Below are 23,376 nucleotides of genomic sequence, written 5' to 3' on the forward strand. Positions count from 1 at the left end.
TACTGATCAGTTTACTGGCATCTACCCAGTCACATCTAAGCCAAATATGGGGCACTCCTTTATACCATGCTTCTATCAGATTTTCACTTTTTTTCTGGATTCCCCCTTTGTCCCTTTTTATGAAACTTACACAGTTCTAAAAATGAGTTTCCATGGAGTAAATTATCAGTGGAAGGTTCATTTCGACCAAGCTGCTGGAGTGATCTTGCTGTGGCCACCCCCATCCCCATGACACACTTTGCACCCTAGCCATGGATGTGGCCTGGCCCTGTGGCTCCATAAAGTACTGCTGTGCCAGAGGCAGGGCTTGGATTTTCGTCTAATACATTAAAGCTCGGGGGGGGGGGGGCCGACCCTGAGAAAGCAGGATCCAAGCAAAACTCATCAACCAAAGTGAAAGGGCAGAAAGTTTGGGGAAACAAAAAGGCACTCAAAGCAAGAGGTAGAGAGCACCCCAAAAGGAGGGTGCCACCCCGGAGCAGCCCCTCTCCATGGTGGCCTCTGCTGCGCTTCAGAGCAGTACAATGCATGACTGCAGAGGACCCTCCCTCTGAAACATAAACCCAACCCACTAGCAGGCATTTTACAAGTATACAATTAGGTAACTTACTTGCTTTCTTCTTGTGCCAAAAGGCCACTATTTCTTTATGTAACTCCTTTGCCTTCTTCTTAGCCAAAACTGCAGATGCCTGAAAAACAGTATTCAGTAGAAGGGCTAGTTGGGGTTAGAATAGTATATCACATACCTGATAACTTCGTCAACAAAACACTGCAACTACCATGAATCTCCCTTCTCTTTGGAGACAGGATAACAACTTTGTGAAGATCATTCCCCCATATAGGCTTTGGAGGCAGGGCTTATACAGAGCTTCCCACCTTCTTCTCTGGTAGGACCCACTCTCAGTGCGAGATAAACTATAGCTGACATGCCCACTTAAGAGAAAGCACTGCACCCAGTGGAGGGGCCAACTAAGCAGAAAAGCATTAGAATAGCGCACAAGGAATAAAACATAGCCAAAAATCTGTAAAGGTGAACTGCAAATATGCAAGAAACCACCTCCTGTTAGAAGCAATAGACCCAACCATGACTGTGTGGAACAAATGTCCTCACAATTAACAAGAGGAACATTCACAAAAGGAACCTTCAGAGAACATTTTGAAGAAGAATGTTAAAAAGCTGCGTATTGCAATGGCCCTTTTAGAACAATATTATGTGTCCAGACTATTCCTCAGGGTCCCTTCCAACTCTACAATTCTATAAGAACCATCTGTCCAAATGCCACTTCAATGACACAAAATGTGTCCACCTTGTATAAACCGAGGTTCACGTTGCCACTTTACCAAATATTCTTTAGGAAGGCATTAGGAAAGCATGCTTCCCCTCATTAAGTGTGCAGTGTTACCTTTTTGAACCAGCTCCCACTGCATCTGATAAGTGATCCCAATGCATCCCTGAAACCAGTGTCCCATTGTGAACCTACTTGCCACCCTTAACAGATGGATAGTCAAGTGCCAAGACTCAGGAATGCATCCAATATAAATCCTCTGCATTCTATGCAAGGTGTGCAATTTCTTGTCTCTAAGGTGCTGCGTCTGCAGAAATAACTAAATTCATTCTGAAACACTAGTATTGTCAAGGCTTTCCTGTCTTAATTTGTTGAAAATTACTGTTACTGTTCCCCAGGACTTTTCTATTGAGAAGGCTGCAATTTTTACTATGAATATATAGAGCAACAGACAATACTTGCCAATAAACAACTGCAGGAAACGTTTGAGCTGGTCATTCCCAAACAAAATTTGCATCTCGTCGTCACAGACCCTGAAATCCTACTGCTTTCAACAAGACTTGTGCCCTAAGTTAGAGTGCAGCTAACATTACCCTACTACCAACATTTTCTATATTATAAAGGTCTATCTGTCAACCCATGAATTTCCAGAACGAGAGGCTGTAGTGGGAATAATTCTAAATTATCATCATCATCATCATCATGATTTATTATATTTGTTTCCCATGCTTCACCACATTAGCACATATCTGTACAAAAACTATGCATGTAAAAGTTTAACACTTCTGATTTTCTATTAATATTTAAGAACTCACATGATCAAAACAGTGTACAATAGCCAGCTTTTTGTTTACATTGGTACGGATCCGTTGGAATCGAATAAATTTCTTCAAGTGATTCTCAAGAACGTTTCTGTTATTTAGATGGTCCGGAATATTTTTGTACTGGATGACTGTAAGGTCACTTGATGACAAGCCTCCAAGGCTCTCTGTGCTCCCCCTGTTCTGATTTCGACGCAAAGGGTTGGAGATGGTAGACTCTTTAGGGGAGAAACAGCCTTTCATTATATCAAACATTAATGTAGATTTTTTAAAAAAGCATTTATTATTAAGTAGACACCACAGACTAATGAATGTAAAACAACAAACAAAACAGAGAAAAAATGGGCAACCTTCCAGGGATTGCCCACTTGCCAGGGATGAGCAGAGCCAGAGGAAGAGAAAAAGACAGATCATGGTAAGCCAGGCTACTGTCCAACCATGTGAAAGTCGGAGGGAGGGAGGGAGGGAGGGAGGGAGGACATATGTACGGACACAACCTCTCTGTCTTCTATGGAGAAAAGCAAAAGGCATCAACGCAGTCCAAAGACACATCCCAGCTGAGCAAAAGCATGTGGCATGTGAAGTGGTGCCTCGCAAGACGAAATTAATTCGTTCCGCAAGTTTTTTCTTCTTGCGAGTTTTTCGTCTTGCGAAGCACGGTTTCCCATAGGAATGCATTGAAAATCAATCAATGCGTTCCTATGGAGACCGTCCGGGGACAGAGGGGAAGCGCCGCGCGCCTTTCCCTCTGTCCCCGGACCTGTTTTAAAGCAAGGGAAGGGGCAGCGGGGAGAATCAAAAGGGGTCCGCGCGCGCCTTCCCCTCTGTCCCCGGAGATTGCGGGGCTGGCAACGGGGAGAAGCGATCTTCTCCCCGCCGCCCCTTGCTTCAAAAGAGGTCCGGGGACAGCGGGGAAGACGCGCTGTGCTTCCCCGCTATCCCTGGAGCTTGCGGGGCAAGCTTCGTTTTGCGAAGCAAGCCCATAGGGAAATGCGTCTTGCGAAGCGGCTAGGAAAACGAAAAACTCCTTCGTCTAGCGAGTTTTTCGTCTTCCGAGGCGTTCGTCTTGCGGGGTACCACTGTGTTTTAAATACAAGTGACTGCCATGTTCTCATTATACTAATTCTTGCTGGGGGTGGGGTTGATGCTTACCTTCCTTCAGTGCTGCCTTATTTTCTTCCTTTTTCTTTGTTGCTGATGACCTAACCATTGCAAAACCAGACTGAGTTCCCCCTGCCATACTCGTCTGCTCAATTTCTCCAGACTCTAGAGAAACTCTTTCCATTTTGGACTCCTTCTTATTGCTTTTCAGCATATCTTGCAATGTTCTGCTAAAGAGGCCACCTCCACGGGGCCGATTCAGCTTGACTGGGGGCTTAACAGAAGAATGTTCGCTCCTTGCCAGCAGCTCTGGCTCATCCACAGCATCATAATCGTGTCTTCTTGGAGAAGGCTCCTGCTCTTCTTTCCTCTTTTTCCCCTTCCTAAGGATGGGAAGTGACTCACCTGAAGGTAGCAATTCTTCATGTTCTGGTTTGCTTACTTTATTAATTTGACCCAAAGACCCAACAGATGAGTTAGAAAAAGAGGTAAAACTACCAGGGTTCCCAAAGAGACTTATTGGCCTTTTTTTATCATCCTCTGTGATCTTGCTTGGTAAAGGACTACTGAATGAAGGCACTAAAGTATTACTGCTTGCAGGTTTTGAAAAGCTTGTATTTACACTTGAACTGCTGCTCTCTTGAGAAATACCAAAGGGGGCTACGCTTCCAGATCCACTAGCACCTGGTAAGGAAAATGTGAATGGAGTTGGCGTTATCTGATTTGGCAGTTTCTCTTGTTCTGAGCCAGTGCCAAAGATAGGCTGAAACAAAGCATTCTCGGGGGGTTTGAAGCTGAAATGTGGCCTCCCAAAACTACTGCCAGAAGTTTCTCCAGACGTAGCTCCAAAACTAGAAGTATTCTGAGAACCCCCAAGATTCGTAGGTGGATTAAAATTGAATCCTTGCTTGCCAGCAATGGAAGAGCTAGTTGGCAGAGAAGTCACAAAGGAAGTTGTTTGTCCAAGGGGAAAAGGCTGGGTAAATCCTGGGGGTTGCCCAAATCCTAAACCTTGCCCTGAAGGTTGCAGTCCTGAAGTTATGGTGAAGTCAGAGTGGGGTGCAAACCCTGGATTCTTTAACAGTCCACCAGTGTTCTGCCCAAAGACAGGAAGCTGACTGAACTGGAATGGTGGCTGAACTGGAAATATTCCTGCTGAAGTGCCAGGTGGAGTCTGGAAAACTCCAGGTGGCTGTCCACTAAAAGGTGTATTGGGATTCATCTTCACAACCAGCCATCTACGCAATAGATTCTCCCACCTAGAATGTGGTAGCTTTCAACTCCTAACCCATTGTTCTCATAATCTGCAAAACAAAATAAGTAGGACATATTGTAATATCAATACAATTCTTTTAATTAAGAAATTGTTTCAGGAAAATGTAAACATTTCACATATGCTCTAGCAACACATTAGCTACATCTAGTGCTGAATCATATTATTAAGGACCTATCATAAATACATTTAATCACAATATGACAATATGAGAACCTATTCTATTAATAGCCTTTTCATTAAAACAGCTTTTCTTCATAAGCTCTTGATCAAGAGATCCCATTGAAAATGTCAGTACCAGTTCTCTCATCATCAAGACCAGTTTGAGCATGACATCAATTATAAATAAATTACACATATTCGGAAGCAGCAGCAGCAGCGGGCGGCGGGCTCTGCTCCGCGCAGGGCGGCTTTCTCCTGGCACGGAGCTGCCCAGCGTATTACGCGACTGGGCTTATAAAACGAACCCCCAAATTGCAGTTGCCAATTTGGGGGGGTCGTCTAATACGCCCAGTCGCCTAATACGCCGGAATCTACGGTAGTCATATGCGGCACTGCTGTCTGAAGTGACAAGGGTGCAAGCCAGCCTTCCCCAATCTGGTGCCCTCCAAACATTTTGGATTACAGTGCACACCAGGAAACTTGTTGTTTGCTTTATTTATAGGCTGCTGTGTTTTATATTAATAGTGTTTACAATGGTTTCTCCCATTGTAATTACTGTGAGCTACTTTGAGCCTCCAGTTGTTGCTGGAAAAGCGGAATAGAAATATTGAGTCAAATAAAATAAAAAATGGAAGGGCTGATACCATGCTGTTTTTGTTGTAATTATCCACGTTTTTAGCCCACTGCAGTCTTGGATGACAGCTAGAAAAAGATCCCATAGGCAGGTAGACTTTGCATTTGTGGTCAACCTCAGGCATCACTCGTTATCGGTTAGCCTACCTCTTACATAGAGATGAAGGAGATTGCTTTTGGACCCTTTATTTGCATGTTTAACGGTAAATACCTTTGTAACACAGACAGCAGTCCTCAATGCATTGGCTGCAAAACGAATCAGGAAAAAGGCGTTAGATAAAATAGCTTGTACATTATTTTGGTGATTTGGGGGTTTAATCCGAAATCAAGCTAGATTTACTCTTGCTTGTGTCAGTTATCTTCCTTCTCTTTCATCTTGGATGTTGGCTCATATCCTCTGCTTTATCTAATGAATGCTACTGCTACAAGTCTGTCATGGCCTTTGGCCAGTACAATACACTTAGGAACTTATGGACATGTTTTTTATGCAGTTCCAACTCTATCCTTCCCCCCCCCCCAATGATCGTGTTGTTTTTGTCGTCGTGTCCCCCCCCCCATGTTTTTAGCTGCCCTTTTTCCTATCCGTAAGCCGCCTTGGGTCCCTGTCAAGGGAAAAGGCGGGCTGCAAACGAGCACATCCGAATTAGGTCGCCCGCCATAAACAGCCCCACCCCCCGCCCCGGCCTCGAAGTGTCGCGGGAAGCGGGCAGGAAGGGCGCCGGGCGCAGAGACACTTCTCCTCACCCGCCGCCGCCGCGGAGAGCCGCCTCGGGGCCCCGGAAGCGCCTCTGCCCCGCCGGGCGCCCACGAGCGTCGCGTCACGAGAGAGGCTTCGGCGACGCTCCCAGAACGACGGGCTCCCTCAGGCAGCAGCTTCCGCCTCTTCAGGGCAGGAGACGGAAGTGACGTTTCGCTCCCGGCAACCGGGCCCCGCCTCCTCGTCTGGACGGGCTCGCGAAGCGGAGGCCGGCCCCGCCTCCCCCGCCCGAAGCGCATGCGCAGTAGGGAACGCTTTCGAGGCGTTGTTGTTATTATCATCATGGATACAACTGAGCGGTGTACGAATTTCATAAAGCAATACAAAAAGTGCAATACCTCTGCAGCGTCTCAGAGGCTGTGGAAGGCCGTCCAGCTGCTGGGATTTGCAGGCCGAGCCTATTATTGGCTTGCCTGTTTATTTCGTAACAAATTAGGCGCCGCTTAATTGCAAGGAAACATCGGGGCGGTTTGCAAAAAGATAAAACGGCAACATCGACGAAAAGAATCACGACCCTCCGTTTAAAATATGGCCAAGTTAAAATAGTGAGCCTGGGCGACGTTCACCTGGATTCAGATTTTGTCGAAAAGAGCAACGCAAAGGCGCCTGCGGGCGGGGCAGCTCCAGAGGCAGGGAGTTACACAGCCCCCGCGAGGCCCCTCGACCTCCGGTAGGCGGGAAGCCGCTGGCTGCTCCCTCCCCCGGGAGGACGGGGGCGCGGGGAGGGGGCCGCCGCCCTCGAAGGCCCCTGAGGGAGCCCTGGGCACCAGGGTCCTGCAGCGAGACCGGCCCAAGTGGCGCTGCCCCTGGAGACCCGCTGGAACTCCCTGCCTACGGATTGCCGGGCGGCGTGGGAGCAGTCTCCTCGGGGCAGAGGTCCCTCCGGTGCGCGTGGGCCGCTTGCCCGAGCGCCCCGCTCTCCCCCAACCCCGCCTGGCTGGCAGCCCCATCGCGGTGCCCTTTGGGCGCCTGCCGAAGACCTCCTTGTTCAGGCATGATGAAGCGTTCCATATTTTTATGCTGTGTTGTTTTTAGCACCTGATTAGATGCCGCCCAGAGTGGCTGGGGAAACTCAGCCAGATGGGCGGGGTATAAATAAAAAAATATTATTATTATTATTATTATTATTATTATTATTATTATTATTATTATTATATGATCTAGTCTTTTCCGTTGTGCTTTTACTTTGGCAGGCCGTTAGAAGCACGGCTGGTAAATGTTTCGGTGCTTTTACTGTTTGTTTTGGTAAACCTTTGCTTCGAGGGTTTCCTCTCCCTACAAGCAAGCAACTCCTAAATTACATGGCATTGGTAATAAACGCATCCAAGCGGGGCAGGGGGCGGGTGTCCTGCTTTAGGGCTACGGGGGCCAGTTGCAGGCCGGGTGGGCTTCTTGCAAGGGCGGCAATCGGAGGGGTCGCTTCGCCCTGGCATCCAAGCGCAGCCGGCCAGAGAGGAGCTTGGCCGAGCAGGGAAGGGTCGGCGGCGCTCTTTCCCTGCGCCTGCTCTATGGCGGAAGCGCCTCCACACAGGAAAGCAGAGTCCCTCGAGCTTCCGGAGAGGGAAGCCGGGGCTCGCCTTCCCTTCTGCCCGGGAAACCGGAGCGAGCCGGAGGTTCCCCTCGACGGGGCGGGGGAAGGTAAGCTATGTAGCTTTATTGCACCTTCGAGAAAACGGTTCGAAGATGATGATGAATATAACAAATATATTGTTATATTTCTAATAATAATAATACATGTAATAAGTTTTATTTATACCCCGCCCTCCCCAGCCAACTCAGAGCTGCTAACACCACGTATAAAAGCAATTGATTAAAATACAACATAAAAAAAGATTAAAATACAAGATTAAAATGCAGCCTCAATTCAGTAGAAACTCAAATCAAAAACTTTTTGGGGATGAAAACGTCAAATCTTCACCAAGGCCAACTTTCCAGACTGGTCCTACATTCGTTTATTGCAATTACTTGCATCCTGCTTTTCAGGATACAAACCTTTCCACAGCAACTTACAAGTACAGTGGTACCTCGGGATGCGAACAGGATCCGTTCCGGAGCCCCGTTCACATCCAGAAGCAAACATAACTAGCAACGGCACGTCTGCGTGCACGTGTCGCTTTTCGCTGCTTCTGCGCATGCGCGTGACGTCATTTTGAGCGTATGCATGAGTGGCGAAACCCGGAAGTAACGCACTCCGTTACTTCCGGGTTGCCACGGAGGGCAACTCGAACGCACTCAACTCGGTTCCATGGGTGACTCTGGGTCATCTCTCTGCGGTAGACTTTTAAGTGTCTATACACTGATCGCATTTATAAAATGTTAATTTACTGTTGTACATTGTTTTAAATGTTTGCTTTCCTTCTGGGATTGTACCCCCAAGTGTGTTTTGTAAGCTGGTCTACGACCGTAATAAATTATCTATCTATCTAATCCTGGTAGGTTTAACTTCCATTGACAATGGAAAGGGATCTAAATTCTGAAAGACAACTCTAGAAACTCACACTAACACGCATTTAGCAAAACATCCCCAAAACATTGACTGACACTAGAAAATCACAACTGTTAGAACACAGTGTTATAAGATTGGGGTGGGGTGGGGTGGGGGATAGTCTGCATGTCATCTTAGATGGGATCCTGCAGGAAAAGAGACTGCTTATTTTTATTTTAGTATTTTATTTTAGAAGTTTTTTGCATAGAATATTAATTGCATTAATCCATAACAATTTCACTATTTTTTTAAGGGGTTCTTCCAACCCCGACTTCCCTCCAACCTTTCCCCAGTTTCAAATATTTAGCTCTTCTCTTTTCTGGAACTAAATATTTTTATTCAATCTAGTAAATCTCCTTTTTCAATACTCTTTATCAATTATATTACAAGTGCTAATCCAATCCTGACGTTTTTAAATATTTGCAATGCTCCTTCATATATTCTATAAAATTAATCCATTCATTTCTAAAAAATTTAGTCTGATCTTCCCAGTCAATTTCGCCATTTCTGCATAGTCCATCAATTTTGATATCCATTCTTCTTTCAATGGGGTTCTTTCTTCCTTCCAACCCTGGGCATATAACATTCTTGCTACTGTCGTCGCATACATAAAAATGGCCTTTTTTCCTTCCATAATCTCTTCTCCTGTTATACTTAATAAGAAAGCCTCTGGTTTTTTAACAAAAGTTATTTTAAACATTTTTTTTATCTCATTATAAATCATTTCCAAAAGGCTTTTGCTGACTTACAGGTCCACCACATATGATTAAATGTACCCTCATTCTCTTTGCACTTCCAAAATACATTAGACATACATTAGACATTTTTAAATACATTTTTGCAAATCGGTACATCATTTTCATACAATTTTCTTTTAACGAACAGCAAGTAGTAAATCGTAAATCCACTTTCCGTAACTTTTCCCATGACTCAAATTGTATATTATGACCCCCGTCTTTTGCCCAATGTATCATTGCTGATTTTACTTCTTCATCTTTTGTCTCTCATGAGCATGAGACTTTTAATCTTGGGGTTGTGGGTTTGAGCCCCACGTTGGGCAAACAATTCCTGCAATCCAGGGGGTTGGACTACATGACCTTCGTAGTCCCTTCCAACTCTACAGTTCTATGGTTACTTAACCTACTGCAATGATTCTAATCTCTGCCATTTCAGCTGCTGGAACTATCACTATCATGTTGGAAAAGCACTACTTTGCAGAGCATCGTCTTCACTTTTTAAAGATATGAGCCTGCTCATACGTAACCTGCAGAGAGCCATCCCTATCAGGAGAGTGCCGCTTCGCAAGAATATAGAACAAATCCGTCGCATTTTGGGTGTGCAGCAGTTTGATCTTGGTGTTATCTGTGTTAACAACAGGCACATACAGCTGCTCAACAGAAACTACAGATGGAAGGATAGCCCTACTGATGTGTTATCTTTTCCTTTTCATGAGGTAAACATTTTGCTTACGATTCTCCAGTTCAGCAACAGTCTTATGAGGCTTGTCTTGAACAGGAACAAGACAATAGGACATATTACAAAACGTGTTAAGGCTTCAAGTACATGTGGGTAATTGGGGGCCTTCGATGGACCAATCATACTTGTTTAGACTTGAGGACAACACAGACGCTGCATAGAAATATTTAAATTTGGGGAAGATGAAGGCCTGTGGCTTCTTTAAAACAAATAGCTGCTTCTGTATAAGCAATGCTCATTTGTAAGAATAAAGTGATATATCATTTGTATTAGCAGGTCCATTCATCATCATTCTTTTTAACCACCATTGGAAAGTACTTCCATATAGTACTTTGTTATGCTTATAGCTTTACTTGTCCACAATTCATCCAAATAATCCTACAATGTAAGATTCTAATTCTGCTCTACAGCTAAGAAAGCACTGTTCTAAATGTTCTTATTTCAATAAACCCCATGGAATAAGTATGTGTAAGAGTGCGGCAAAGCAACCATATCACGTGTTGTTCAGCATGATCTGCTCCAAAGTACACTTATTTATTTATGTACATAATTTAATATCTTGTCCCTGAATCCATGTACATAATTTAATATCTTGTCCCTGAATCCATTTGGAACTCTCAGGATAGCTTACAGTGTAAGAACAACAAAGAAAATATAAAGTACATTTGCATACAGTGCTTCAGTCCTAAGTATATTTAATTAGAAGCCACACTAAAATCAGTTTACTTTTGAATAAACATGGTTAGGATCGTGCTGCAAAGCTGATAATTTCTGAATGTAGATAAAAACAGACCATTCCAGTTTCCTGGCCCAGAGGCAATCACACAAACTCCATTAGTCGCAGGGAGCTTAGAAATCAATATTGTGTTTCAACATATGTCATCTCTGCATTAATACCCATTGTGAACGTTCAAAAAAGTTATGGAACTTTGAAAATATATGTCTGTAACTTTTGGATCATAGTTTGGGCCTGTTCCCTTCACAGAATCTGACAGCAGGGGAGCTGCCCCAGCCTTGTGCTCAAGGTGAATACAATTTGGGAGACATTTTTCTTGGAGTAGAACATATCTATCAAGAGTGTGAGGAGAATAAGGAAGATTTCTACAGTATTCTTACAGTAAGTATATGTTTACTAATTCAGTTATCATGCTACTTAAGTTGGTTTTTATCTTTAGAGTTCTAACAAGTTACCCTAAAACTTGCTTGGTCTTCTCAATTTACAAAAGAAGCTTCTTTTATTTCCCCACTTCATTCTAGCATTATGTATACTATTAGATTTTCACCCAAAAAAAACCCCATTGCAGGCATATTTTGTTTCATCTAAGCCATTGTGCTACTTCATGATCTTAATGTCAAGGGAAGGAAAACTTTGCTCCCTAAGACTCTCTGCACAACTACAGCTGCTAGCCACAGTTGCCCAGGACTGCAGAACCAAAGGAATGCATCAGTCAGGGCACCAAGGCAACTGTGCCCCTGCCTCCAATGCTAAGAGCTTGCTTCCTTACCCACACCCTCAAATGGACTCCTGGAGTCCTGTGTCCAGTTGTGGGCACCACAATTTAAGAAGGATGTTGACAAGCTGGAAGGTGTGCAGAGGAGGGTGACCAAGATGATCAAGGGTCTGGAAACCAACCTTGTGAGAAATGGTTGAAGGAGCAGGGTCTGTTTAGCCTGGAAAAGAGGAGACTTAGAGGAGATATCTTCAAATACCTAAAGGGCAGTCACATGGAAGATAAAGCAAGCTTGTTTTCTCCTGCTCTGGAGGGTAGGACTTGAACCAATGGCTTCAAGTTACAAGAAAGGAGATTCCGACTAAACTTCAGGAATAAATTTCTGATGGTAACAGCTGTTCAACAGTGGAATGGTCTCCCTCTGGAGATGGTGGACTCTCCATCCTCCGAAGTTTTTAAGCAGAGGTTGGAAGGCCATCTGTCATGGATGCTTTAGTTGAGATTCCTGCACTGCAGGGGGTTGGACTACATGACCCCGGGGTCCCTTCCAATTCTACCATTCTCTGATTCTGTACCACAGTATTATCACAGGGTTGTTGTGAGGATAAAAATGGAGGGGGAAGTACGCTACCTTGAGCTCTTTGCAGCAAAGGTGGGATATAAATGTAATGATTGATAAATAAATAAATAAGATGGGTGATCTCTGAAAAGTAAACATTTTGGCTGGTTGTCTCCTCTGCAACACATTTCTTTAGTGTGTATATTGTAGCCTTGCCTTCCACTTGGTTTCCAGTTAAGACACATGACAAGTGAAGAAACACAACTGAATTTCAGTAAAAGACTGAACAAATATACTGTATTTTTCGCTCTATAACACGCACCTGACCATAACACACACGTAGTTTTTAGAGGAGGAAAATCCGCAGGCATGCCACCCGTAGGCATTCCCTCCATAACACGCACAGACATTTCCCCTTACTTTCTAGGAGGAAAAAAGTGAGTGTTATGGTGCAAAAAATACGGTATTTTGCTTTCTAAAGCAAGCCTGCTTATTCTTGAGACATGCGCCAGTGACTTCCATGAAATGAATTCCAAGTAACTTGGTAGCAAAGCCTAGCCCTAAAACCATGGGAGAGAATTATAATGAGCTAAGTCATCTGTTCATTATTTTGTTTGTTTCCAATAAAATGTGATCCTTGAACACAGAGGGCAGAAGTGAAACTCTGAAATATTTTCCCCCTTGCACAGGTAACAGTTGCTCATGGCATGTGCCACTTACTTGGCTATAAACACAGCACAGAAGCAGAGTGGCAGCAGGTGAGTGTTTTCCTTTTGATGAGCAATTTCACTGCATGCACCCTAATATCTGAGCAGCGGGAGACTCAGGGTTTAATTGTTTGCAACAAAGGTCAGCGGAGACTCTTTAGGATGGCTTTATTTACACACACACACACACACACACACACACACACACACACACACACACAACGAGGATAGTATAGAAGGACTCTTAGCATTAGCATTCCAACAGCTATTGCCTCCCCACTAAGTTTCCAAGGTGAAGACCCCAAAGCCAGTTTTCAATTCCTCACACAGTGGCAGTCAAGCTTCTGTGTCTCCTCTGCTTCCAGCTTCAGCCAAACTCACACAGAGCAGCCCCATCTAGTTTTCTTCTACTTTAAAAAAGATGCCACCTCCAGCCAGGTGAGAGTGTGGACAGCCTATCCCCTCTTGGAAAGCAGTGTTACCCAGTTGTCTCTATGGTAACACAGCTGACTCTTCGGTCACATAAATGAGGGTGTTTAACAAGACCAGCAACTTGACAAGCTGTTTTGACCAGTTCAGCAGATTCCTTCCTGCAGAGGCCCCCATTTTGTAGATACAAAGCCACAACTTCGTTGGGATCCATAGGCAAAATATGGATCCCATCCAAAATATGGGATCCAATCCAAAATATTAATACTTGATTCATCAACTTGATTCATCTGCAGATGCCCTAGCATATTAATTGGGTGAGAAAACATAAATTTTATGTACCCTATGTGCAGTGTAAGTGACAAATTCATGAAGGGAGTCTGTGGCGCAACAGATCAGTACATCTGGCTGTTAACAATAAAGTTGGTGGTTTGAGCCCGGCTGCGGTCAGGATTCCTGCACTGCAGGAAGTTGGACTAGATGACTGTCAGGATCCCTTCCAACTCTATAGTTCTATTCTATGATTCAAATTTTGTAAGATGACATTGTTGTGTTATTTGGAAGGAAATGTATGCAATCACCATTGCCTTACCTCTTTTTCAGATGTACGAAAAGGAAGCACAAATTCTTCTGGAGCTAAACAGATTGTCAGACACAAATTTGCAACCACTGACCAAACACCACTTCTAGGAGCCATATTTGTATGTTGGCTCAGAAATAAAAGAAATGAAAGTTCAGGTTTTTTTCGTTATTTGTGGGTTTTGCTATCAAGTCCCCAAACAGAAATATAGTAAGAATGCAACTTAATCTTGTTTTGCAAAATAATGATTTCATTGGAATGGGAAATAAGACACTTAATGAAGAAAATGAGGGAGACTTTATACTACCAGTCCTACTACTAAGAGCCATAACAGGCAGGAAAATACGATTTCATCTTTCCGTTTTTTAAAACGACATCTTGGATTTCTCTCCTTGAAACAGATCCTATTGATCCATTGGTAAGGCTACAAACGTCACTCTGCGACAACTTAGTTGGGGTCTGGGCATCTTACCTCTTGCCTTCCTCCTCCCCACTGTTTGCAAAATTGTTTTATGCAACAACACATATGTCCCATTATATCCTTTTGCAGCTGCCTGGCATTGTTCAGATCTCAAATGTGCTCAGCTTTCTTTGGGTTATGCCCTGCCATCAGGATGAGGGCATGAACGTAGAAATTGGGCTATCGGAGCAAATAGCAGCTTCCAACTTTGATGATGATGATGATGTTCAAATAAGTAGAGCAATTTGTTGTATATCTCACCTCCCCGAAGCAGTAGGTTCTATATAAGTACAGAATTGGTGATTACAGTATACTTCTTGAATACAAAATGTAGCTATTCTCTCCTCATTTTCTTCTGGTTTATCAGCTAAACTTGGGAAGCAGTAGAGAATATCAAGGACTGGACAGAAGGAGAAAATTCATCGTTGTTTTTATTATTATTATTATTAGTCATGGTTTTGGGGTTGTTTATTTTAAAAAGTGACCTGCTTCTATGCTCACAGGAAAATTATTGAAGGAGGGGAGGGGCAGAGAGTTAGAGAGAAGAAGGAAAGAGTTTGTTTGCAACTTCAAAAACACAGCCCATTACTCAGGAAAAGAAACTCATGAATACCTGAGTGTAGGAAGGCGTGTGCAGGCACAGCATGAAGATTTACACAGAGAGGATCCCCACACGGTTTCCCCACACGTAACGTAACAGGCAGGGAGCCAGCTCAGATAGAGAGAAAGGCAGCAACCATTTTCTTCCCTTTTGAAGCGCCGCTTCCCACACACCCCACCTCTCCTCCTGTGCGTTCCAGGGTTTGGGTCCTGAGTTGAGGGAGCTTTTGCTCCTCTCCTTCCAGGTCCCCAACACAATGGGACTTCCTTTTGAGCAGACAAGTCTAGACTTGCCCGATAAACCGCGTTCTCGGGAGTGATGTCTTGTGTCTGTGTGAGAGAGAGAGAGAGAGAGAGAGAACGCATGTTACAATGGTGCAGCCAGCCGTGGTTATGGAGTGCCACAATTTCTTACAAGGGAGTATGAAATTCCAATTTTCAGTACGTGTCCTTTGTGCTTAGGGAATTAATCTGCCTTGAATATAGAAAATATTAATCTTTAGGCGGCTTCAATCAGATATAGGTACGCCTTCACTGAGGAGCGTTATTAAATCCAGTAGGTCTGCGTCAACATACTGCATTTGCAGCGCCGCCCCCAAAGTGACCCTTTAAATCCACTTGACAGTCCAGCTGTAGGCGATCGTCTTCCAGGCCAGGCTTCTTCTTCTCCCCTTCCCACCCACCTCCATTGTTCGCTCGCCTGCCTGCCTGCCTCCTCCAGTCGGAAGCAATGGTGCACCGAATGTCACCCCCCCCCCCAGGGATGACACCCGGGGTGGCCCGCCCCCCCCGCCCCCTTCTTCCGCCACCGCTGGCAAGGAGGCTGGCAAGGCAACCTGAAAGGCATTGGGAAAAGTGGTTCAGCCTGGCCCTGTAGCCTTATGAGGCTTTGCCCTCGGGTGGGAAAAATATTGCGCCTGGGAAAGGGAAGTGGGAGTCAACAGACACTCAAGGAATAGTTTCGGAGAAAAGGCTTTTATTTCTACCCTCCATGAACTGGTAGAAGGAGCAAGTGTGATAAGTCACAAAAAGCATGCATGAAGTTCACAGTCATGGGCACAAGCATATATACCCCTTTCCAGTTCCCTCCTACTTTCTCCTCCCTCAGGAGTCCTGCCCCATGTTGAGGTTCCTGAGCATGTACAGAAAGCTGTCTTGGGACTATTGTGGACTCTTGGCAGGAAAGGGGGTGAGGGGGTTTTCAGAGTGTTCCCGTTGTTTCATTCCTGTGCTTTGACCTGGTTCCCGGAGAGAAAGCAAGTTGCAATGTGGTTCTGGGAAAGGCCTGAGAAGACCATGGGCTCTGTCCTCTACCTTGTTGCAATCTTTTTAGTTACAGCAAGCGGAATGTTTCTGATGCTTAGCTGCTGAGAAAATGATTTTGAAAAGCTTTTGAGAAGATTTGAGCCTGCTTGGGGGGGTGACTTCGGGCCTAGGTGAGGTCACCTGTCCTCACCTTCCTTCAGCCCAGCCTAGCGGAAGGCCGACCCGAAAGGAAGAAGAGGAGGAAGGTGCGGAGAGGGTCTCGTTTCCACCCTTTCCTGGCTCGCCTTCTGCAATAGGTAGACTCTCCCCAGGGAAGTTTACAACATCAACTGGAAACATCAATTATTTGTGCTTATTAGAATTAATCATGCTGAAGATCTGCTTGCTGCCTGCTTTTATTAATGCCCAGTTGCTGACGGGACACAGAGAGAAGAATGTAAAGGAACTGAAGGAGACCGAGGTCAGATAAGACTGGTTGAGATCTCTCAACTGACTCTATTTCGCTGTCAGACCACAAGTGCTCACTATGCCACCGAAAAAGTCAAGAAACCCTGTGAGGGAACCAACCTATGCAAGCTCCGAGGGAGAGGAAAATGGGAATCCTCAGGGAGAAGGGCAGAGTTTAGAGGAGATATCAGAAATTCCTTCTGAGGCAGCAGAGCCTAGACTCTTTAGCATTTGAAAAAGTTGGAACAGGAATACAAATTTAAATTAGAGAGAGAGAAAAATAAGGCTGAACAAGAAAGAGATAAAATTAAGGCTGAACAAGAAAGAGATAAACTTAAAGCTGAACAAGAAAGAGATAAAATTAAGGCTGAACAAGAAAGGGAGCAGTACCGTCTGAGGGAAAAAGAGATGCAATTTCAGTTAGAAATGCGGAAAATGGAATTGGCATCTGTGGGAAAACCAAAATAATAATAATAGCACAAATGATCAAAGCCAGGTTAAGATAGACCTCAAGCGTTTTCCCGAATTCAAAGAGAAGGATAATCGTCTCATTTGAAAGAACATGCAAAGATTTCCAAGTAAAAGATGAGGAAAAAATGATAATATTAAGGGCTAGAATTAGTGGAACCTTAGCCAAAATATATATGCAAATGCCAGAAGATCAGTCTAGAAATTCTGACATGTTTAAACAATTAATTTATACCTGATTTGGAATAACCTCAGAACAGTTAAGAAAGTTCAAAATTGTGAGAAAAATGAGGGAAGAAACGTTTGCTCAACTTGGAGCCAAAATTTCAAATTACCTCACAAAGTGGCTAGAGCAGGAGGGTGCCAATTCAGTTCAGAAGATCAGGGAGATTATCGCACTTGAACAATTTTATACAACCATCAATAAGAAATTGAAATATCTGGTAAAAGAACGACATCCCAAAACTATACAGGAGGCAGCCACTTTAGCTGACCAAATTAATGAAATTAGAGACCATGGATTTGGTGGTCCGAAATTTGGCGGGAAAGTGTGGGAGTACCCCAAAAACAAATTTCAGTATGCCAAGGAAAGCCCTACCTCAGTGATAAATAAGGGAAATATGCCACGAACTAAAAGTCCAACTGACAAGGCCGTGACTAACATTGGTCCCACTGAGGGAAAAGGAAATAAAACTAATTATACTGGGTTACAGGGAAATAAAGTGCTGGACGTGTGGTAAATTAGGCCACAGGAGTTTGGACTGCGGGGATGGAAAGAGTAAAACTGAATTCTGGTTCTCAAAAACAGACTTATTGTATCCACTCAGTGGAGAACAAAGAGGCTAGGCAGGCTGCCAGGGAAACCAAGGTTTTAGCTAGGCCTGAGCCTGAGGAAAATTTTGAGGCACGTGTGGTACAATGTTAGTTGATTAAACAGGATAGTTTCCTCTTGAGAATTGCTGGGGAAAACATCTGGGTTGATGATAAAAAGTATCTTGGGTTAAGAGATTACAATTGTCCATCCGGACATAATTTCCACCACTAAATTAATACCTGAGAAAACAATAAAATTAAAAGGAATTGCCAAAGAACCAGTGATCCTAAAAGTAGCTGAAGTGGATATTAACTTCTGTGATTGGTCTGGGAAGTGGCAGGCAGCCATTTCTGAGGAAATTTCAGCAGCAGTTCTTATCGGCTGGGATCTCCTAGAGCATGTTAAGAGTGCATTTGTAGTTACTCGCTCAAAGGGGGGCCAAGAATCACCCACTACTGAGGAAACTGAAACAGTTGCCAGTGGAGACATGGCTGGGAAACCTCTCTTGGAAGGCTTGGGCGGAGCAGAAACTGAAGCTGTTATAGTTCCTTTTAAAAACACCCATAAGGCTAGTTTTGCTCAGGAGCAAAAAGGGGATGTTGGGTTAAGCAGTTGTTTTGAGGCAGCTAAATCTGCCGCCCCTTTAACCCCGAATGCCCAGAGAGAGTCTGTGAAGAAAACGGGCTGTTGTATAGGGAACTCCTTGCCACACCGTATAGAGGGGGAGGAGGAATCCGTAAACAGCTGGTAATCCCTCACACCTATAGAGAAAAGATTTTGCAACAAGCCCATAATAGTATTTTTGGTGCACACATGGGAATAACGCGCACTAAACGAAGGGTTGCTCAGAATTTCTACTGGCCAGTCATGGGGAAACAAATCAAGCTATATTGCCAGGCATGTGATATTTGCCAAAGACAAGGTACAGGGCAGGACAAGACAAAGGCCAAACTGTGTCCTTTACCTGTGATCTCTACCCCATTTCAAAGGTTGGGGCTTGACCTAGTAGGGCCATTGCCAAGAGCCACAAAACGGGGCAATAAATATATCCTGACCATCATAGATTTTGCAACCCGGTATCCAGAAGCGATCCCATTAAGAAATATTGAAACTGAGACAGTAGCAGATGTGTTGATTAATTACATGAGTCGCCTGGGGTTTGCAAGTGAGTTGGTCACGGACCTAGGCACCTCATTTACATCCCGGCTCATGAAAAGATTGTGGGAAGTGTGTGGCATCACACATATAACTTCCACACCGTACCACCCAGAGACTAATGGATTGGTTGAGAAGTTTAATGGAATTTTGTTCCATATGATCAAAGCCTATGTAGCAGAAAACCCTAATGACTGGGACTGCCAATTACAACCCCTCTTGTTACGCATACAGAGACATTCCACAAGAGAGTACCGGGTACAGTCCCTTTGAACTTTTACTAGGGCGCAAGGTCAAAGGACCTTTAGATCTACTCCGAATGAATTGGGAGGATCACCCAGATAGTGATCCAGATTCAGTGATGGAATATCTGTACAAACTGCAAAACACTTTACGCCGTTCCTTAGAAATAGAAGAACATTTAAAAGCCGCCCAATCAAAGCAAAAAATCTGATATGATAAAAAGGCCAGAGAGAGAACCTTTGGGCCAGAAGATGAAGTGTTGATGCAAAGGCCAATAAAGGGAAATAAATTGCAATTAGCCTGGGAAGGGACTGTACAAGATTGTGTCCAAAATGAATAATGTGAACTACATTTCCCAAAGGAAGTCAATCTTTCTCCCTTCCACTTCTAACACTTCTGCCGAAGTCACAATTGGTGGGAATCTGAATTTTCTTTCCTGAAAGTAAAAAAGGGAAATGAATGTGGTTCTTGCTCTTGCTAAATATCTTTTACCCTATTGCTACCACCAGGATGGGTCATAACTTTAAATAAATGATTTTCAGAGCAGAGCAGACCTGAAGTAATTGTGTGTGGAAGCTAATTCCTAAAATACACTTCTATCACAAGGCATGCCAGACCCTGCAGCTTGGATGGCCTTATTCATAAAAATAATAAAATGATTTATTGCAACATGTGAATTCTGAATACTTTTCAGTAATAGTGTGCCTTGATCTATTAAAGCAGTCAGTACAAGGAAAGTAATAGAAGTAACAATCTACATGCAGCTTTCTTGTTTTGTTTTTCAAAACGGGAGTATTGTCAATGTGGAAAATGTTTAAACCCCTAGTTGCAAAGGTTTCTAAAGGCAATGAACACAGCCGGCAGTCTAGCTCTTCCCTGAACAGAGTTGGTTGTTTATCTAGGATTACGTTTATAATCCTTTGTTATTCCTTCTTTGAATATTTTCTTCTTCTTTTTCAAAAAAATTTATTCATTTTACAACACAAATAAAAAAGAAAAACACAAGCAGAAAAACAAACAATACAAACAAATTCTTGTCATATCCTTATTTTTCTAAACATTGTTAAGTGGGCCTCCCCAGGTCCCCCTTATCTGATTTTCATTTATTTCATCTTTAGCAGTTTACATACATCATAATTTCCAAACATCTTATCACACTTAAAATAACTTCACATTTTATCACTTACAAATAGTACTATTTTAAAATACCCTATCTTCTATCTTCTAGTTCTAACCCTACAGCCTATATCCACTTCCAAACTATAGATAACAAATACTTAAGATAACAAATACATACTTCCAATTCTGCCTCACTTGCAACACTCTTCCCCACTACAAAATCTGCAAAAGATTATATATCAAACTCTTGATATATTATTCCTTCTTTCCATCATTTCCCCCAGTCTTCTAGCTGTATATTATAGCCAAAATCCTCAGCCCAATGTATCATCACCGACTTAACCTTAGCCTTGGGGAGAGGGGTGGGAATGTACAGTTTGCTGTACTTAGCCTCGAGATGGGAGACTGAAAGGCCTTAAAAAATAAAAGTCTTGTGTCTAGGAATATTTTTCTGCCAAAGCATCAGCCTGCCAGTCTGAGACGGGTTGTCAAAAGTGTGAACTTCATGAATAGACCCTATTTAAAGGAATTGGTCAATTAGCCACAGAATAGCTTTGCTGATTTTTCTCATCTTCTTTTAATTACACCACTGCTTTTGGGGGTCCTGTCTTCATGCAGGGAAGGCTGGGGGCAAAGGGGAGGCCGGCCTGCCGAGCGCCCAGGGCGGAGCTGAGCTGCTCCTCCCAGCACCACACGGGGCGGCAGCGCTGCCATTGTCCCGGGCACTCCACTTTGGGGGGCAGCAGAGGCTTTTTGGAGGGGAGTCGAGGCCCGAAGGGGGTGCGCAGGCCAGGCAGTGGCCTTGGCAGGCCTCCTCAGCAGTCCAGAGAGTCCCCCTAGGTGAAGAAAATGAGACGAGGCCAAGTCGATTCGGCCTTGCCTTGCCTTTGCCCCGCCCCCAACCCAGCTGGCCAATCAGCTGTGGGCAGGGGGCGGGGCGAAGGCAAGGCAAGGCTTTATCTACTCAGCCTAGTCTCATTTTCTTCACATAGGCTGATTTACCAGGACCCGGGAAGCTCAGCAGAGGGCAGGGCAGTAGGGCGGTTCATAAAAAACTTTTTTTTTAAAAAATGCCTGCTCCAAAGGTCTTATCATACTAAACTAGGGATTATATAGCTATATCAGAAATTTCATGCATATCAGTTAATATCTTGAATTGAAATTTCAGCCTTCCGGACTTAGGAAAATGGCCAGGTAAACAGCTATTTTCATGGAGGAGGGTCAAGATATTAACTGATATGCATGAAATTTCATATATAGCTATATAATCCCTAGTGTAGTAAGATAAGATCTTTGGAGCAGGCTTCTTTTTTCAAAAAAAGTTTTTTTATGATCCACCCTAGTTGGGTAGTAATTGTTCCTTGAGAATTTGTCACCCCCCTCCATGATTGCACCCAGGGCGCCCCCCCTTCCTACGCCCCTGACCCCACCCAGGGAGTGACCAAGGGGGCAACAAGAGACATCCACAGAGTCAGTTTAGGAAGTCAGGTGTTCTGAACGCCCATCTCCAAGATCTGAGGGCAAGCGCCTTCGAGTCCAAACGAGAATTAAATTCCATTCTGGCCAGATCTAATTAAATATTGCATTGTGGTATTTAAGTCTACATTAAAGCCATGAATATGATTGAAATTCATCCATTGAGTTTTAGCCCTTCTTACAGAGATACACCACAGTCCGGTTTTTACAAGGATGCATTGCCTATGTTTAACTACATAAAATTAGTCTTTAATAAAGCAGACCTCTATTAACAACTTTATCTTCCATATACAGCAAAACACATTGGAAAACAGATTCATTATTTTTGTGTCTGAAAACTCTAATAACACTCCAGTGGATTCAGCTAAAACATTGCCTAACAATTAGATCTGTGACAGTTCCATTTATCTACTATTTCACCAGCTTTAATTTGGACCACTGCATACTGCCTAATGGTTCTGCAATTTTTGGTAAGGGCAGGATATGTGAATGTGTTTGTGGGTTATGCTGAATAATCTGGAAGTTACATTTTAATAAAATGCTTTATAATTAATTACACTAATTAAATGGCTACGGGCAGGTATTAGTAATGGGACACCATTTCAATCTTTGTGCAGGGAAATTAAACCATAGAGCAGGCTTCCTCAAACTCGGCTCTCCTGAAATGCCTATCAAAGGATGCCATGATGTAACACCCTTCTAAAGGCCTTCTCACTATTCTGAGGAATTCTCAAATTGATCTTTGTCTTGAATTAGATCATCCTTCTGGTATAAACTGAGAGCTTTTGGTGATGCTAAGCAACTAGCCCTGCAATGTTAAAGATCATGGGATATTTATATAAATAAATATTTAAATATTAACATACTGCGCATATACATCCTGCACATACTGCACATATACATTCTGAAGCGAACGTAACACGCGGCTGCACGGGTCGTGTCTCACTACTTCCGTGCATGCGCGTGACGTCATTTTTACCGTCTGCACATGCGCAAGTGGCAAAACCCAGAAGTAACGCGTTCCATTACTTCCGGGTCACTGCGGAGCGCAACCCGAAAATGCTTAACCTGAAGCATATTCATCCCAAGGTATGACTGTATGTGACTCACCATCAGAGCTCTTTCCCAAAGGAGGTCAATCTTTCTCCCTTCCACTTCTAACGCTTCTGCCGAAGTCACGATTCGTGGGAATCTGTATTTTCTTTCCTGAAAGTAAAAAAGGAAAATGAATGTGGTTCTTGCTCTTGCTAAATATCTTTTACCCTATTGCTACCACCAGGATGGGTCGTAACTTTAAATAAATGATTTTCAGAGCAGAGCAGACCTGAAGTATTTGTGTGTGGAAGCTAATTCCTAAAATACACTTCTATCCCAAGGCATGCCAGACCCTGCAGTTTGGATGGCCTTATTCATAAAAATAATAAAATGATTTATTGCAACATGTGAATTCTGAATACTTTTCAGTAATAGTGTGCCTTGATCTATTAAAGCAGTCAGTACAAGGAAAGTAATAGAAGTAACAATCTACATGCAGCTTTCTTGTTCTGTTTTTCAAAACGGGAGTATTGTCAATGTGGGAAATGTTTAAACCCCTAGTTACAAAGGTTT

The 23,376-nt window shown here is 43.6% G+C and overlaps 2 protein-coding genes across 3 annotated transcripts in view; one reads left to right on the forward strand and one right to left on the reverse strand.

Moving 5' to 3' along the window:
• The window catches only part of MCM3AP (minichromosome maintenance complex component 3 associated protein), a 48,736-nt gene extending 42,575 nt beyond the window's left edge, over positions 1 to 6,161 (reverse strand). The window contains exons 1-5 of one of the 2 annotated variants that reach the window (XM_081192780.1): positions 6,021 to 6,161; positions 5,488 to 5,522; positions 3,260 to 4,512; positions 2,102 to 2,325; positions 611 to 689 (exon numbers count right to left, since the gene is read on the reverse strand). In XM_081192780.1, the coding sequence (XP_081048906.1) occupies positions 611 to 689; positions 2,102 to 2,325; positions 3,260 to 4,430 (1,474 nt within the window). In that variant the 5' untranslated portion in view covers positions 4,431 to 4,512; positions 5,488 to 5,522; positions 6,021 to 6,161. The remainder of the gene's footprint in view (positions 1 to 610; positions 690 to 2,101; positions 2,326 to 3,259; positions 4,513 to 5,487; positions 5,523 to 6,020) is intronic. The other variant, XM_081192779.1, reaches the window with a different exon arrangement.
• Positions 6,162 to 7,529: 1,368 nt separating this feature from the next.
• Positions 7,530 to 13,877, forward strand: YBEY (ybeY metalloendoribonuclease). The gene is made up of 5 exons (XM_081183965.1): positions 7,530 to 7,671; positions 9,692 to 9,971; positions 10,980 to 11,111; positions 12,694 to 12,762; positions 13,744 to 13,877. Exons 2-5 carry the CDS (start codon positions 9,762 to 9,764, stop codon positions 13,828 to 13,830), a joined length of 498 nt encoding a protein of 165 aa, XP_081040091.1. The 5' UTR covers positions 7,530 to 7,671; positions 9,692 to 9,761; the 3' UTR covers positions 13,831 to 13,877.
• The last annotated feature ends 9,499 nt before the right edge of the window (positions 13,878 to 23,376 follow it).

Source organism: Podarcis bocagei (genome assembly GCF_964188305.1).
Source record: "Podarcis bocagei genome assembly, chromosome: 1".
In the NCBI taxonomy this organism is placed as follows: Eukaryota; Metazoa; Chordata; class Lepidosauria; order Squamata; family Lacertidae; genus Podarcis; species Podarcis bocagei.

Excerpts from the sequence above, each read along its gene's own strand:
- YBEY (XM_081183965.1), top strand. The coding sequence starts at position 9,762 with ATGAGCCTGCTCATACGTAACCTGCAGAGAGCCATCCCTATCAGGAGA. Across the intron at positions 9,972-10,979 it reads TATCTTTTCCTTTTCATGAG|AATCTGACAGCAGGGGAGCT; the intron begins GTAAACATTTTG and ends TTCCCTTCACAG. Across the intron at positions 12,763-13,743 it reads CAGAAGCAGAGTGGCAGCAG|ATGTACGAAAAGGAAGCACA; the intron begins GTGAGTGTTTTC and ends CCTCTTTTTCAG.